Source organism: Equus caballus, chromosome 1 (assembly GCF_041296265.1).
Source record: "Equus caballus isolate H_3958 breed thoroughbred chromosome 1, TB-T2T, whole genome shotgun sequence".
NCBI classification, from domain to species: domain Eukaryota; kingdom Metazoa; phylum Chordata; class Mammalia; order Perissodactyla; family Equidae; genus Equus; species Equus caballus.
In genome coordinates this window covers 2,627,040-2,642,822 of record NC_091684.1, presented here as the reverse complement: position 1 = coordinate 2,642,822, position 15,783 = coordinate 2,627,040, and the positions used below count along the sequence as shown (strand labels likewise).

At 45.9% G+C, this 15,783-nt stretch overlaps 1 protein-coding gene across 5 annotated transcripts in view; it reads left to right on the top strand.

The window, feature by feature from the left end:
- PPP2R2D (protein phosphatase 2 regulatory subunit Bdelta) overlaps positions 1–14,893 on the top strand; it is a 49,721-nt gene extending 34,828 nt beyond the window's left edge. For 4 of the 5 annotated variants that reach the window (XM_023636874.2, XM_023636876.2, XM_070248640.1 and 1 more), the window contains 5 exons: positions 815–992; positions 4,596–4,760; positions 6,648–6,817; positions 6,890–6,981; positions 13,046–14,893. In XM_023636874.2, the coding sequence (XP_023492642.1) occupies positions 815–992; positions 4,596–4,760; positions 6,648–6,817; positions 6,890–6,981; positions 13,046–13,325 (885 nt within the window). In that variant the 3' untranslated portion in view covers positions 13,326–14,893. Of the gene's footprint in view, positions 1–814; positions 993–4,595; positions 4,761–6,647; positions 6,818–6,889; positions 6,982–12,034 lie in introns of all 5 variants that reach the window. The other variant, XM_023636875.2, reaches the window with a different exon arrangement.
- The last annotated feature ends 890 nt before the right edge of the window (positions 14,894–15,783 follow it).

Below are 15,783 nucleotides of genomic sequence, written 5' to 3'. Positions count from 1 at the left end.
TGCATCCCTGCCTCTGGCTTGGGCCACACGTGTGCTCGAGCTGGCGTCCTCCCTCTCATCCTTCCCCTGGCTAACTCCTCTCCGCTTTTTCCGTTTCTGTGTAGATGTCCAATTCCCTGGGAAGCCTTTTCTGACCACGGCATTCGTCACAGAGATGATGTTTTTGTGCTTTTCTTTTTTTAACCTTTCATTGAAGTATAATATAAATACTAAAAAATATCTCTGCCGTATAAGTGAACAGCTTTGTGAGTGTTCACAGGCTGGACCTGCACATGTAGCCAGCACCACATCAAGAAATGGCACTTCATCAGCTCCCCAGGCCCCCTCCCAAGGCTGGTGATGTGTACACTGAGCGGCAGACCACTAATGGAGTGAAGGAGAGGGCTCACATGCCTGGCTCGCGCCCTGGAGGCAGCGCCTGCAAGGGGCAAAGAAAGGGAGGGTCTTGCCTGGTCTCCTGTGAAGACTGTGCTGTCAGGGGCTCATGGCCACAGGGACAGACAGGAGTGTGAAGCCCCCGTCAGCGCGGTGCCCTGCAGGCACTTTGCTTAGGTGCCGCTTTCATCCTCTTTTCTTCAGCAAAATGGAATCAGCCTCGGTCGTGGCAGCAAGGAGGAACAGCTGGGAATAGACAGTATCCCATTTTGTAGCCTTTTGTCACAACTCTGTTAATCGGTTATTTTGGGTATTACCTGTACAAAACTGTTACTTAAGTGTGAATATAGATTTGTGCCATTTTGTTATCTGATATAAGTCTTCTAATTTTATGCTGCTGTGATCTTTGTTTTGAATTCCTATCTCCTTCCATTTTTAGGTCCCGGTATTGAAGCCCATGGACCTTATGGTAGAAGCAAGCCCACGGCGTGTTTTTGCAAACGCTCACACGTATCATGTAAATTCCATTTCAGTAAATAGTGACCATGAAACATATCTTTCTGCAGATGACCTGAGAATTAATCTGTGGCATTTGGAAATCACAGATAGAAGTTTTAGTATCCTTCATCAGATGGACAGGCCGGCATTCTTCGTAGGCTTGTTTTGCAGATGGGTGATTCTCACCTGCATTTATACTCCTGTATCTCAGTCTACTCTTCGAATATGGTTTGCTACATAGTAGCCTGTGAATGTAAGTTCTCTGCAATTTAAAGTGTTTGTCCCTAAAAATAGGAACTTCTCTCTGCCGTTGGGGAAAGTTCTCTATATAATGGGAGTGACCTCAAGTCCATTGCCTCCCTGGTTGAATCAGAGGCAGTTTTAAATAGTGTAGATTTGGAAGTTCAGTGTCGCCTGTTCTTTTTTTCCTTCTTCTAAATTTGCTAATAGGTAATAGAATAGAAAATACTGGCTTTGGTTAGAGTGATGTTTAATTACTCAACCAGAGAAGTGACTGATGATGTAAGAGTTCTGTTTTAGGGGGCTGGCCCCGCAGCTGAGTAGTTAAGTTCGCGTGCTCTGCTTCGGCGGTGCAGGGTTTCGCTAGTTCAAATCCTGGGCATGGACATGGCACCACTCATCAAGCCATGCTGAGGCGGTGTCCCACATGCCACAACTAGAAGGACCCACAACTAAAAAATACACAACTATGTACCGGGGGGCTTTGGGAGAAAAAAAAAAAAGAGTTCTGTTTTAGGAGACAAGCTGTTTCAGGAATAGTGAAAGACTCATTTCTTTTAGATGATATCGTGGTACTGTTATTTTTAAGATGAAAATCTAAATATTGCTGGCTAATCATGCATTTAAAAAGTTACTGATTTCTCCAGAAAATGAGAGAGGCTTCTGATACGTGCATATCAGGTGACTTCAGTCAGACTTTTCCACCTCGTGGAGTGGTGTCCAGCTGGCCAGAGTTGGACGATAATCCTCGATGAGTCCTGTGCTCAGCTCAGACCAGGCTTTACTTAGGAAAATCTCATGAAGTATGTGATTCTTAAATTCTAGCATTTCACATGTAAATTTTATTACTTGTTGTCATTTTACTTGGTTTGGTTCCTTAGTTTATGAGGTAGTGTGCGTGGCAGCACTGGCATCTCTGTAGCGAGCCAGCAGTTGGAGGAAGCCTAGGTGGGGTATACCCCCAGGGTGAGGTGATGCTCAAGGCAGCCATGCTAGTGAACTGACAGCATTTCTGACTCCCTCTGTTTCTCTTTCTTCGACTTTGTATAAACTGTGTCCCCTGCTTTCTCTTTATTCTCCCTAAACGCTTATGTTTTTAATAATTTTTCCTTTTGGTGATACATAACCAAAATTCCAATAATACAGAGGAAGGAAGATTCTCACCCTTAATCTCACCCTTCGGAGGTAGCCATAGTAAGTTTGAGGCAAAGCCTTCCAAGCTTTTTATGTCTGTGTTTTAAAAACAACTGGGCTCTTCTTGTGCACAGTGATAATGAAGTTTCCAGCACTAGGGAGGGTCGGGAAGCCCGTATCCAGCTCAACTACCTTGGCATCAAGTCTCTCCAAGCTTTTGTCTTCCTCTAAAGTCAAGGCACTGGAATGTGCCTCCTTGGACTATTGTGAGAACTAACAGAATAGAAGCAGAACTCTCAGCACAGTGCCTGCTGCACGGCAGTAAACCCCTACCATTAGCCTCAGTTTTTCTTAACATATTACGACCATCTTTCCATGTCAGTAGGAATACAGGTTTGTAACTGCAGAACTCATCGTATATATGTTCCATTATTTTATGAATGCCTCTGAGGAGCTGTCCATCATTTCCACTTCATCCCTGTGCACACTGCTACAGCATGTGGCTGTGTTCATGCATCTTTGTACACTTATGTTAGACCTAGTCCCCAGGACTTGAGCTGGACTGAAGGGCTGTGCATTGTACATTTTCATGCAGAATCTGAGACTGAGGTGCTCATTACTAGCTGTGAGTACTCTGCTTGTTTTCAGCAGAAAATTAGGTATTTAACAATTAACTTTTCATGACCAGCCCCATCGCCAAGTCTTTAACTTTGCACAGTCCACTTTGGCGGCCCAGGGTTTCGCCAGTTCAGATCCTGGACACAGAGCTAGCACCGCTCGTCAGGTCACGCTGAGGCGGTGTCCCACGTAGCACAAGAAGAGGGACCTACAACTGGAACACACAACTGTGCACTTGGGGGCTTTGGGGGGAGGAGGAGGAGAAGAAGAAGAAGACGACAAAAGATTGGCAACAGGTGTTAGCTCAGGTACTCATCTTTAAAAAAAAATACTAACTTTTCAATTCTGTGAAACCAAAATAAGACAGTTTTTAATTTCTTTGATTGTTGCTGAGTTACAATATCTGTTAATCTGATGTCCATTTTTGTGATTTTTTTTTTACCATCCTTTGTCATTTTTTCTCCTGTGGAAGCTCCTATTTTTCGTTAATGATTTGTGAGAACTGTAAAACATAAAGCATTTGTTTATGCAGTCATATCTTTGATTGCTTTTTAAAAAATTCTGTCCCATGCTCATGCTTCAGATGCCCTCCCCTGTGAACAACACTCTAAAGCACATACACTTTCATATACTTACATTATTAACTCTTTTAAACTACCTTTGATCCACTCCATGAGAGGGATGGGGGCTAATTGTCTTCTCCCAGATGCTCAGCCCCCTGCCCCAGTGCCCTCATAGCTCTGTACACACAGCCCTCCTTGGGCTGCTCCTCTGACATCTGTCCTTCAGTGTGCCTCGGGCTGCTGCTCCCCTGGTTAATCTTGAGACCGTGCCCAGCTGTGCCATTGGGCAAGCTCTTGCCTGAGCTGGGGTGCTGCTCTGTGGAGGTGGCTCCTTCCCCACCCTGGGCCGTTTCCTCACTGGCTTGTGCTGACCGGTCCTTCTGGAACCTGCTGGGAGCTCTTTGGCACTTAGCCTTGTGGGCCCCATGAGCTTTCCCAGACTCCCAGCCTGCCTCCCTCACCCTACACAGTGGCCTGGGAACGCCCCAGGTGGCACACTAGGGAGCTGTAGGGCTCTAGTCCCCCTGGGGTCACTGCCCGTGCTGTCTGATGTCCAGTGACTTGAGCTGTGGTGTCCCCTAGTTTGTCAGCTTTCCTAGTTTCAGTGGAGGGGTACAGTCTGGTCTCTGCTGCTCTGTGTTGGCCCAAAGCCAACTTCTACTCTTGTGTTTTTTTCAGTTGAATGACTTCTGTATTTGGCAACCTACCATGTGACATTGTTCTAAGGAAGAAAAAGCTCTTGATGTCAGATACTTGGAAAAGCAGAAGCTTTTGGAATTTGGCTCTACTCTTGTGTGTGTAGTTATTTATGGATATAAGTTAGGGATTTTGTGCAGCTGGGTGCTTGCTTTTCTTATTTAGATCATTTAGTATGTATTTGGCCATGAAAGTCTGTTCATGGAAGGTTAGTAGTAGCAACAGATGAAGGCAGCACTCGTGTCTGTGTGTAGATCCAGCTCCATCGGGCACATTACTGCGGTCTGATTAATGCATTAACGCACATCCTCTTACTGGAGCGCTGGAGCGTTTCTCTGGCATATAATATGTATAATCGCTGCTTGACATCTAATCTCTTAAACCTTGCTGCTGGGTTATTCCACGCCTGCTATTGGCGTGGATGAGGACTAAAAATACCAGCAAGCGCTCTGCCTTAACTGTGCGCTCCAGACATTGTGGATATTAAGCCTGCAAACATGGAAGAGCTGACGGAGGTGATCACTGCGGCCGAGTTCCACCCGCACCAGTGTAACGTGTTTGTCTACAGCAGCAGCAAAGGGACCATCCGACTGTGTGACATGCGCTCCTCGGCCCTGTGCGACAGGCACTCCAAGTGTAAGTGCAGGCCTGTTTAAAGTGTCTCCTTTAAATCTCCTGTTTTCCAGACGCAAAACCCTCTCCAGAGACTTAGAGGCTTCTTCGGGTATCCGTATCCCCGTGCAAGCTTAGGACCCTTCCTTTGCTTCCTAAGTCCCAGTGTGGCTCTGTCATGGGCTATTGCTGCTAAGAAGTGAAACACGAGGTCGTGCTTCCACAGACTCTGTGGTGGGGAAACCCTGTGGGTTTGCTCCTGCCCAGAATCTCTGCTTCGTCAGAGGGATCTTTGGCCGGGTCCAGCCACAACCGTTGGTTGCCTCTGTTCTGAGCATTAGGACCACACTGAGGCTGCCAGCCGCCTTGCACTCGTGACCCTCCTCAGCTGTTGGAATGGGCTCTGTTCACAGTGGGCTCAGGTGAACGTCTGGTGCTTTACTCCACTGAGCCTTGAAGTTCCCTCTAGGTGTGGAGACTTTGAGTTTCATTTTTATTTTTAGCCATAAAGAATAGGCCCAACTCTGTAGGAAACCAGTAGTCTTGTGTGTACTGCATTGTGACGCACATAATGGGAACTCTGCTGACATGTCCCTGAGGGACTGGTGGGTGAGCCCCCCGCTGTCCCCGTCCAGGAGAGTGCTAATGCCTCCATACCCTGAGATGCTAGGTTTCCGTGCAGTCGGCGCATTGGTCAGTCTGTTTAGCGTGTCTCCCTCCTACAGTACACCACCACCAGCAGTCCTAACGTTAAACGTGCTTGCTGACCAGGTCTCAGTAACCCTTTGCCACCTTCTCTTGTTTTGAGGCTAAAGTGTGCTGAAGAACACTTACCCTTGTAGAACTCCTGCAATGAAGAATGAGTCTTTTAAGAACCTTTGGCCTGTGTCTTCAAGATAGCATTCTTGAATAAACAATTTTAGATTCCAAGAGTAGTTTTATTTGTCAGCAAAGTAATTTATTTGAGTAAATGCTCGATATTGCCACCAGCTTACTGAAAATTAACTTCAAATGCAGAGCCAAGAAACATACAGGCTCCTATATTTAAAAAAAAAAAAAAGCTAAGGCAGCTAAAAGTGAAAGGGCGTACAGACCTCACCCAAAGTTTGCTGAGCGGGAGGCATGACAGTGCACCAGGGGGTCCGGCGTCCAGTGGAGCGTCGGGGAGCTCTCTGCAGTGGGCCGTTGAACAACTGCTGAGAAAGCACAATGGTAGGAGAAAGAAAGGTCTGCCGAGGAAGCATAGAAAATCTTTCCAAAATAGTAGTGCAGTTTTGTTACAGTAGATCAGGGTACTGCATAGTGAGGACGAGACCACCTTTTCCTGGCTGGCTTCAGTGGGCAGGACCATTCTGGTGGTTGAAATCTGGACCACAGTGTTCCAGGTTGAGGTGGGCCGTCATCCCCCAGTGCGAGTACTTTCTTAGCAGCCCTGGAGTTCCGTGTCTGCATTCTCATGTAAAGCTGTTTATCTTATCCTGTGACACGGATGGGATGGGGCAGGACTTGGTTGGTAGGGCCTGGTCCTCCGAGGCCGAGTTTGTGCAGTAACAGCCTCAGGTTAACACAGGGCTCCTCAGCCAGGACCCTCACAGTGTGGTGTCCTGAGGAGCCTTTGGAGACTGCCGTTCAGGGCTGCACCCTCGGACACTGGTTCCGAGTCTGGGTCAGACTGAGGGCCTGTGCTGCTGATGCTGGCCCTTGTCAGTAACTGGCGCTGGAATGTCTGCTCTAAACCTCTTAAGCGTGGAAGTCGAAGACCAAAAACTTAGAGAGATCAAAAAGATTGGAAGTTTGAGTGGTGTCAAGGCTGTACCCTCTGGAGCCTCTGGGGAGGGCCCGAGTCCCACTTGAACTTGAAAATGAGTTGTCCAGTTTTTAAACAGAAGCTGGAAACATTGTGTTTTTCAGTTTTTGAAGAACCTGAAGATCCCAGCAGTAGGTCTTTCTTCTCAGAAATAATTTCCTCCATCTCCGACGTGAAATTCAGTCATAGTGGTCGGTACATGATGACCCGAGACTACCTGTCGGTGAAGGTGTGGGACCTCAACATGGAGAGCCGGCCCGTGGAGACCCACCAGGTGAGCCACTGTGTGGGGACGGCGCCAACCCTTGCACAGGACGCTTTCTAACCTTCCTCTGGTTTCGTTAAGGTCCATGAATACCTTCGAAGCAAGCTTTGTTCTCTGTATGAAAATGACTGCATCTTTGACAAGTTTGAGTGCTGCTGGAACGGTTCGGATAGGTAAGGCCTGTGTTGTGACTCACCCCACAGCATGCCCATTTCCCTCAGCGGCTCCTCGGGGCCGGGAGCAGCCAGGGCAGAAGGCCAGTGCGGGGCTTGGAGGGAGGGAGGTGAGCTGCAGTCTGGGGCCGCGGAGGAGGAATGCGGATGGACTTTTCCTTCCGGGCCTTTTGGTTCTTTGTTTGATGACGGTATTGAGGTGGAGAAAATAGGATCTTTGAGCAAATTTCTCACCTTACTTATAATTCCATCTACATTTGGACAGTAAGCAGAATACAAGGCTCATATTGTATTGGCTGTTATTACAGTGCTGAGTGAATGATCTTTTCCTAGTTTTTTATTACTTCCAAGGTGAGTGACAAGGGAGGAAATGGGGAACTGAGTTTCCTATTAGGTATGTGGAATGGCCACATTTCAGTTTGCCTTTTCTTCTGGAGAGAAGTAGAGGAAAATGCCCTGAGTTTACTGATTGTCATGCTTGGACAAAAAGTGGAGATGGCTGAGGTGAAATCCTGATTTAGTTTGTAATGTGACAGTTCTGATGCCTCGGTGATTGACTTTATGCGTATTCCTTAAAGATGATGATAATACTAGCACTGCAGAGAATTATGTCTTTACACCAGAGAGTGCATTTCCGATGATAGAAGGAGACCATCTTTAATGGAATTTTGTGCAGTGTAGTGCTCACCGTATTGTGAGTGAACAGAGAGAGGACTTCTGCTGCTGGCAATAAAGGACTGACAACATTCTGAAGAACTCTTTGGCACAAACGCCTAGAAACGCTGGCTGTGACACCACAAATCTCTTCACATGCGTAGTTGAGCCCACACATAAGTAAGGGAAATTTCACAGTGGCCAGAAATGAAGGCAGAGTTGAAACCGGAATTGTTGCTGAACCCTGAAGCCCTAGCCTGGCCTGGAGGCATCAGCTGGTACCAGGAACCTGCTGCCTTGGTGTTAACAGCCCAGGAGTGTACAAGAGTTGTAGTCTTGGACCCACACAAGGAGGGCAGTTGAAACTGGGACCCTCAAGTGTTACGGAAAAGGCATACATCTTCATTGAGATTGAGTCCCAAGGGAAATCTGTCTGAGACCTTGGATTGGGGTAGATAAAAATCTCCTGAGATGTGTAACCATAAGCCTGCCCTCCTCACAAGGATGTGGAATTTGTATCTGTACTGGCTACACGATCTAGGAGAGCTAACTGAGGAGTGAAGTGCTGCCAAGCGGGCAGTACTCTGGGTGTCCGAAGGGGTAAACCGTGTCAGGTCTGGGCTTTTTAGCTTGTTCACAAGCTGACATGCCACTCTTAGTTTGTCATGGATACTGGCTGAAGACATGAGACTCCAGGGTCAGAGACAGAGGACTTTGTTCTTCATGGCACAGCAAAGCAGCATGAGCTTCATATTGGCATCAGTTTCCCAAGCACCCCCAGGTCCCACAGGAGTGACACAGGGGACCCAGGCAGATGACGCACAAGAAGTGGAGTTGGTGTCACAGCGAATGCCCACTGAGCTGGGAGGTCCACAGCGTTTACAGAAAGTGATAAACAAGCCTGCAGTTTGCTGCAGCACAGCTCTAAGATGCTCAGGTAGTGACTGCTCAAGCATCACATTCCTGCAACCTACTGCAAATATGCAGGCGCACCCAGTGCCCATGGCGGATCGCCTCTCCCACTACAGCCAAGGCTCAGGATTTCCCCAGATGAAAATCAGTTTAACGTGAGCTCAGGGAAAAACTACCAAGCACATGTAGGGAAGGCACTGTGAACAGGTCAGCAAAACCCACAACCTTTGCGAATTCAGGTACCGAAATCACAAGTTACAGAATGTGAAATAAGAGTGCTGGAAATACTTACAGATTAAAGGAAGGACCCACAGCCTCAGCAAGGAACCACAGACCATTACAAACAACCGAAGAGATTTGGGAAAGAAACAGAACTTCAGAAAAGAACGACGCAATACTTGAAAGTCGCCATATGGATTTAGTAGCAGATCCAGTGCATCAAAAGAGATCTTGAATTAGTGAACTGAGGAAGGTCAGAAATAGTTTAAGGAGGTCCGGAGAAATTATCCAGAATACAGCTCAGAGAACGAAAGAGAAAATATGGAAGGTTAACAAACGTGGAGGCTAGGGTAAGGTAGAACAGACACCTAAATGGAGAGAAGTGTCCAGAAGTAGGGAATTGTGGAGATGTCCTGATTAAAGTGATAATAGCCAGAAATTTTTCGTAATTGATGAAAGACTTACTACGAAGATTCAGAAAGCGCAGAAACCCACATCCATATCATAATGAAGTTATAGCGCACCAAAAGCAAAGAGAAGATCTTAAAAGCAGACAGGGGCAAAAAAGATACATTACCTTCAGAGAAAAGATGTTCAGACTGAGAGCAGACTTCTCGGCACAGCAGTGGAAGCAGAGGACGCTGAGACGTAGTGTGTCGTGATCCCTCCTCACTCGGTGTACTGGGGGAAGGCTGCTGCCAACCTGGAGCCGGTTGCAGACATGAGTGATCATTCAAGGGTTGTATGTGCTAAAGGCATTTTCAGATGGAAAACAGAATTTACCATAACAAGAAACTCATGAAAGTGAGATCTAAAGGAACTTGCTAAACGATATGCTTCTAGAAGGAAAGGGACTGTGGAAAGAGGGTCTGAGACCTACAATAGACTGACAGGCTAAATGGTCGGTGAAGACATGAGCCACGCCAGAGGAACATTGACTCTGTGAAACTGTAGTGATTTGTGTAAGTTAGTGTCTGCTGGGGAGACAGAAATTAGAGCCCTCAGACCAGACAGTAAACAAACTCTAGGTGTTTTAGAGATGAGAAGGAGCTGTGGGAGAGCATCTTTGTGAGTTCTGGAGACTACAGGGCTTCCTAAACAAGGCCCCAAAAACCATTAAGAAATTCAACTGCATTAAAATTTTAAACTTCTGGGGGCCAGCCCGGTGGCGCAGCAGTTAAGTGCGCATGTTCTGCTTTGGCGGCCTGGGGTTTGCAGGTTCAGATCCCGGGTGTGGACATGGCACCATGTGGCAAGCCATGCTTTGGTAGGCGTCCCACATATAAAGTAGAGGAATATGGGCATGGATGTTAGCTCAGGGCCAGTCTTCCTCAGCAAAAAGAGGAGGGCTGGCAGTAGTTAGCTCAGGGCTAATCTTCCTCAAAAAAAAAAATTTAAACTTCTTTATATCAAAATAAAACAATGAAGTAAAACCCACAAAAGCAAATATAACCAGCGGAGATTAAGTATCCAGAATATTTAAAGGATTCTATCAGTAAGAAAGTGGCAAACAAGTCATGAATGGGAATTAACAGAAATGGGGGAAAAAGTGAATAAAAATGCTCATCCTCATTAGTATTCAGCAGATAAAAGTAACTGTGACGCCCATTCACACCCGCCGGAGTGCTGGAGGTGTCAGTGGACAGGTGGAGGCCCACGCGTTTGACCTGCCCTTCTTTTGAAACTCGACCACGGCCAGGCAGGTGGGAGCCTCTCCCTTGTGCAGACAAGAAAACCTTCAGAAACCTGGACTAGCAAACGCCGGAAACATCTCTGGTGTTCGTCATTAGGGGAATAGATAGGGGAATGTTGTCTACTCCTAATGGTTTAACAGGTGCCAGCCCCAGCAGGCGGGCAGGAGGGGAGACCATCTTTCTAGAAGGCTACACAGTGGGATTTAACTTTACTAGCAGTGGCTTATGGGTACTTAGATATTCATCATATTATTCTTGTATATCTGAGATACTGCAAAATACATTTAAATTACCTGTCACCAGGAACATCCAAAAGCTTTCCGGGAATGTTTACTTGTTTGTTCACTCTTGCGAACTGCCCCCCCAACCCCCCACTTTCTTGCCTGGAAGCTGCTGCTTTTTTTTTTTTTTTTTTTTTTTTAAAGATTGGCACCTGAGCTAACATCTGTAGCCAGTCTTCTTTTTTTCCCTTCTTCTCCCCAAAACCCCCCCGGTACATAGTTGTACATTCTAGTTGTGAGTGCCTCTGGTTGTGCTACGTGGGACGCCGCCTATGTGACTTAATGAGTGGTGCCATGTCCGCCCCAAGAATCCAAACCAGCAAAACCCTGAGCTACCAAAGGAAAGCACACAAACTTAATCACTTGGTCACGGGACCGGTCCCCTGGAAGCTTCTGTTGAGGGACAGAGTAAAGTAAGGTGAGATCTGTCACTCTGCCGGGACCGTGCTGTTGAGGGGCACTGCTTTCCTGTGTTCTGGGTTGTCTAGCAAAAGCAGATAGAGCTGCTTGCTTGTGACTCCACTTACACCTGCGTTTGGCAGTGTTCCTACCTAGGGAACAGAACGACACCTGGCCAGGTGCTCTGGAAGGTTCTCGTTTATGCAGTGTGGAGGGTGGGCCAGTAAGAACGCTCACCTTCCGTGTAGGCGTTGTCTGTCAGGAATTCTAAAGTAATAATAAAACTGTATAACATTTGGTCTGGGGGGGTTACAGTCGTGCGCTCCACTTCGGTAGCCCAGGGTTTTGCTGCTTTGGATCCTGGGCACGGACATGACAACGCTCATCAAGCCGTGCTGAGGTGGCGTCCCACACAGAAGAACTAGAAGAACCTACAACTGGGATATACAACTAGGTACTGGGGGGCTTTGGGGAGAAAAAGGAAAAATAAAATGTTTAAAAAAACAAAAACGGTTCGTCTTCTTTTATTTCTACCATGCACTGGCAATTCTAATCAATGTCGGTAATAAAATACTCCTTCCTGGAAAAAACCTTTTATTTGTCTCTTCTGAAAATTGTTGCAGTCGTGGTTGAGTTTTAGTAACATGAGTGTAAGCTTCAGATCAGCACGTTTATCGCTCCTCCTTTCATGAACATTGTATTCTACACAGAAATTAGTTTGGAGAACTCCAGTTGCGGGCGCTGCAGCCTGGTATTGCCAGAGTTCACTTACGCAGTTCGCTTCCCCAGTTCCTGAAGGGCTGTGTGTTCTTGGGTTTAAACAGTAGAGTTGAAATAAGCAGAGTGGCTGCAGGTACTTGTCTTTTCTGAGCTTATCTTTTTCCTCTTGTCAAGTGTTCGCTGAGGCTGACCAGCCACTAAAGTGCTCACAGCCAGGGGCAGCCCTGAGCCGTGTGGTGGAACGCTAAACTTGAGTGGTGCCTGAAATATCAGCCACCAGCCAAGGTGACCAGACAAGAGGAAGACGGCGGGAGACGTGCGGAAGGCTCAGGTCTCCTCCTGCCAGAAGTCAGCAGGTCGTCGTTGGAACACGCTTCTCATCAGAACTGGACTCACTCTAAAGCCATGGGTCAGATCATGGCCGCCTTCACCATCATTCAGCCGTATTTCTCTCGTCTTTGTAGAAAAAGACCAGAAGTTTTTACCAATATAATAGAAACATATTATGGTGATGGATGTTTCCCTGGAATTTTTTGACTAGAAAGACACTGAAAGCCATTAGAATTAATCTGAAGAAATAAAAACAGTGGTAGCATTCCAGTGTCTGGAATTTAATGAAACAAGGTCTAGATTTCTCCCACACTTACCTTAGAGTTTAAGACTTTTCCTATTTGTATATCTGCTGTTTCATGTGAAAAACCTTTTTGAAATTAAAATGAATTAAAACATTCTTTGATCAACTGTCAGTGAAGATACAGTGATAAATCTAATGTCTGTGGAAGATGAATATGTGGAGATCAACTTTGAATCATTGACAAAGTGCAGAAGTTAAGACTTGGAAAAAATTATACTGTTATTCATGACTGAGATGAATGTGGAAAGGTTTTTTTTACCTTTTTAAAAAATGCATTAGTGTAATTAAAAGTATGAATCCATTACTTTTTTCCTTTTTTATTCTGTAATAATTATTTTTACTGACATGATTATATATATAAAGTTCAGTAAGAAATACTCACTGCGTTTCTCTCCTGACCATTGTTATTCTTATTTCTAAGAATACTTGTGTTGTGGAGCGGAGGGTGACAGTGCTGCGCACCGTGTGCCCAGCATGCTGGGCCCAGCGCTCTGGTGGAGGTGCTGCTGCCAGCTTGTTCAGCTGTGTCCCTCTCTTCTTGTTCTGAACAGTGCGGTCATGACTGGGTCCTACAACAACTTCTTCAGAATGTTTGATAGAAACGCACGGAGGGACGTGACGCTGGAAGCCTCGAGGGAGAACAGCAAGCCTCGAGCCAGCTTAAAGCCTCGCAAAGTATGTACAGGTGGCAAGAGAAAGAAGGATGAGATTAGTGTGGACAGTCTGGACTTCAATAAGAAGATTCTACACACGGCCTGGCACCCCACGGAGAACATTATTGCCGTGGCTGCCACCAATAATTTGTACATATTCCAGGACAAAATCAACTAAGGCAGTGAGCGTGAGGCCGCGTGGCATCCTGCGCACTTGAGTCCAGTGGTTTTCCAGCAGCAGCGGCCCTGTCCTCCTCGCCGTGGAGGGCAGCAGGGCCCTTCCCGCTTCCTTCGTCGACCGGAGAGGCCTCGTGGAGCCCACACGCGCGTCTGCCTTCAGCGAGGTGAGCCTCGGGGTCGCTGCTCAAGCGAAAACCCACTCGAAGCAGAGTCGATGGACAGTGCTTACAAAGGCCGTTACTCAGAATAAATGTATTTATTTAAGTCTGAGCCTTCCTTTCCAGTTTATAGACCAAAAAATTAACATCAAAGAGAAAAGTTGTCAGATGTCATCTCTCTTTTTCTCTCCAAGTCTTTTTCCCTCCTCCTCTGCCATCATACTGGGGCCTTCACACGCGTGTGCTGTGGCGGCTGTCTGCCCTCGCCTCGGCCTTCCTCTGAGCCCAGGTGGGCACACCGGTGATGCACAGATTCAGCCCGAGCAGGCTCAGGCGGCTTTACTCCCCCACACACCTGTAGCTACCATCACACCTTCTGGTTTACAACCACTTAATAAAAGCAACACGCTATAAAGAGTGTTTGTAAATCCAAACAGAAGTATCGTCTTTTTATTTGCTTTAATTGCATATAATGAGATTATGCAGAATGATGCTGTGGAAAGCTTTTGTCCTTCGTTGACATAATGGTGGAACACGCGTGGGACTTCACACTGACAGTATCTATCCCCAAACTTCTGTGACTTTGTTTTGTTTCTATAGAAATAGTACACATGGCAGACCAGGTAAGGTCGGGAAAAGCCTTAACTAGACCCCCTCTGAGAAAGAAACTGCAAGGAACAGCCACAGAATTGCTGCTATAAAATTAAGCCCTGGTTTCAAGTACACCTCAAGTTCACTGCGATTGACAACTTAAATGCTTTCTTTTAAAACTTTTTCAAGAGTACTTAGGGGGGTATACTTTTTAAAAATTGCTAAAATTATATGCATGCTGAATTTCATCTTGCATTTCAAGCCAGCAAAATTAAACCATTTTAATTATTATGTGATACCACCAGTACGTTGGTGGTTTATTTTAAAAGTGGGATCTTTGATATCAGAAATCAGGATTTCCCTAAACAAAAAATAGACAGGTGTAACAAGGCTGAGTGGTTGGAGCTTGTTGCGTGGAATTACACACGTGAGCCCAAATCACAGTGGCCTCCCAGGGCGGGGCAGAGAGTAACACTCACACGCTCTGGAAATTGGTGTATTTTGATTACTGATGATATAGATATACAAGGACAAAATGTCTTATCACTCATTACCCTGAATTTATATTAACAGAATGCCACTTAAGTTCACATTAAGTTAAAAATTGAGAATCTAAAAGTGCATTTATTTTAATTTTACAATAATTCTTATACTGTATATTGGTTGACACAATTTACAAATCTAAGATGTGGAACAGAGTTAAGTGTTACTCAACCCTGATCCTTAAGAAAAAAGAAGTTCTAGTAAAATGGGATTGTATATATTTGTTCAGCTATTTTGACCAAAAAGTTTAATAAATTTTAAATATTTAACTGGATTTGTACTGTGTATTTGGACAACTTTTTCCATCTTTCCTTTAAAACATATTTCCCACCTAATAGAAAACCAGCCTTCCGTGTCTCGGAGGGGACGGCACAGAAGGTAAGGGCCCCGGGCGTGTCTGGGGGTTCAGGGGCTGCCACGTGGCCTGGGGTGCGGATTACCTGATGGTGTCGTTGCGGGCTCAGGGGCCCTCCTGTGGTTCTTCAGCCCCGTGTGGCGGGGCTGGTCCTCGAGGTGCTCCCAGGAGCGAGTCCCTTTACACGAGTCCAGGAATCTCTCCCTCATCCTTTTCCCTTTTATATTTGATTCCGTTTAACCCTTTTTCCCTCTCAAAGAGGTATAAATCCTATGGTTTTCAGACTTATATTTATTGTTTATTTATGAAATATCATTTTTCTTACTCTTCTAAAACTTTCCCCTTTTGTCTCATTTATTTATTTGACATCAGTTAGAAAGTCTGATGATTCTTATCTCTTCCTATAACTTTCTGGGTTTTGCCTCCTTAGACCTAAGTTTATGGGCAGTTGCCTTGAAGAAATTTGAAACAGTAGGTTCTGGTGGGTAGATAGATGCCATGCTGAATCTGTGCTTTGCTACCAGGGTCTCCAATCTTATCTTTTTTTTTTGGTGAGGAAGAGTGGCCCTGAGCTAACATCCATTGCCAATCTTGCTCTTTTTGCTTGAGGAAAATTGTCCCTGTCCCATGGCTTGATGTGCAGTGTGTAGGTCCACGCTGAGATCCAAACCTGCGAACCCTGTGCTGCCGAAGCAGAGCACGTAAACTTACCCACTACACCACCAGGCCTGCCCCCTTTTCTCTCATTTAAAGTTAGAGAGTTACATAAGTTTTATCTGTTCCTGAAGGTTTAATCTGTGAATTTTTGT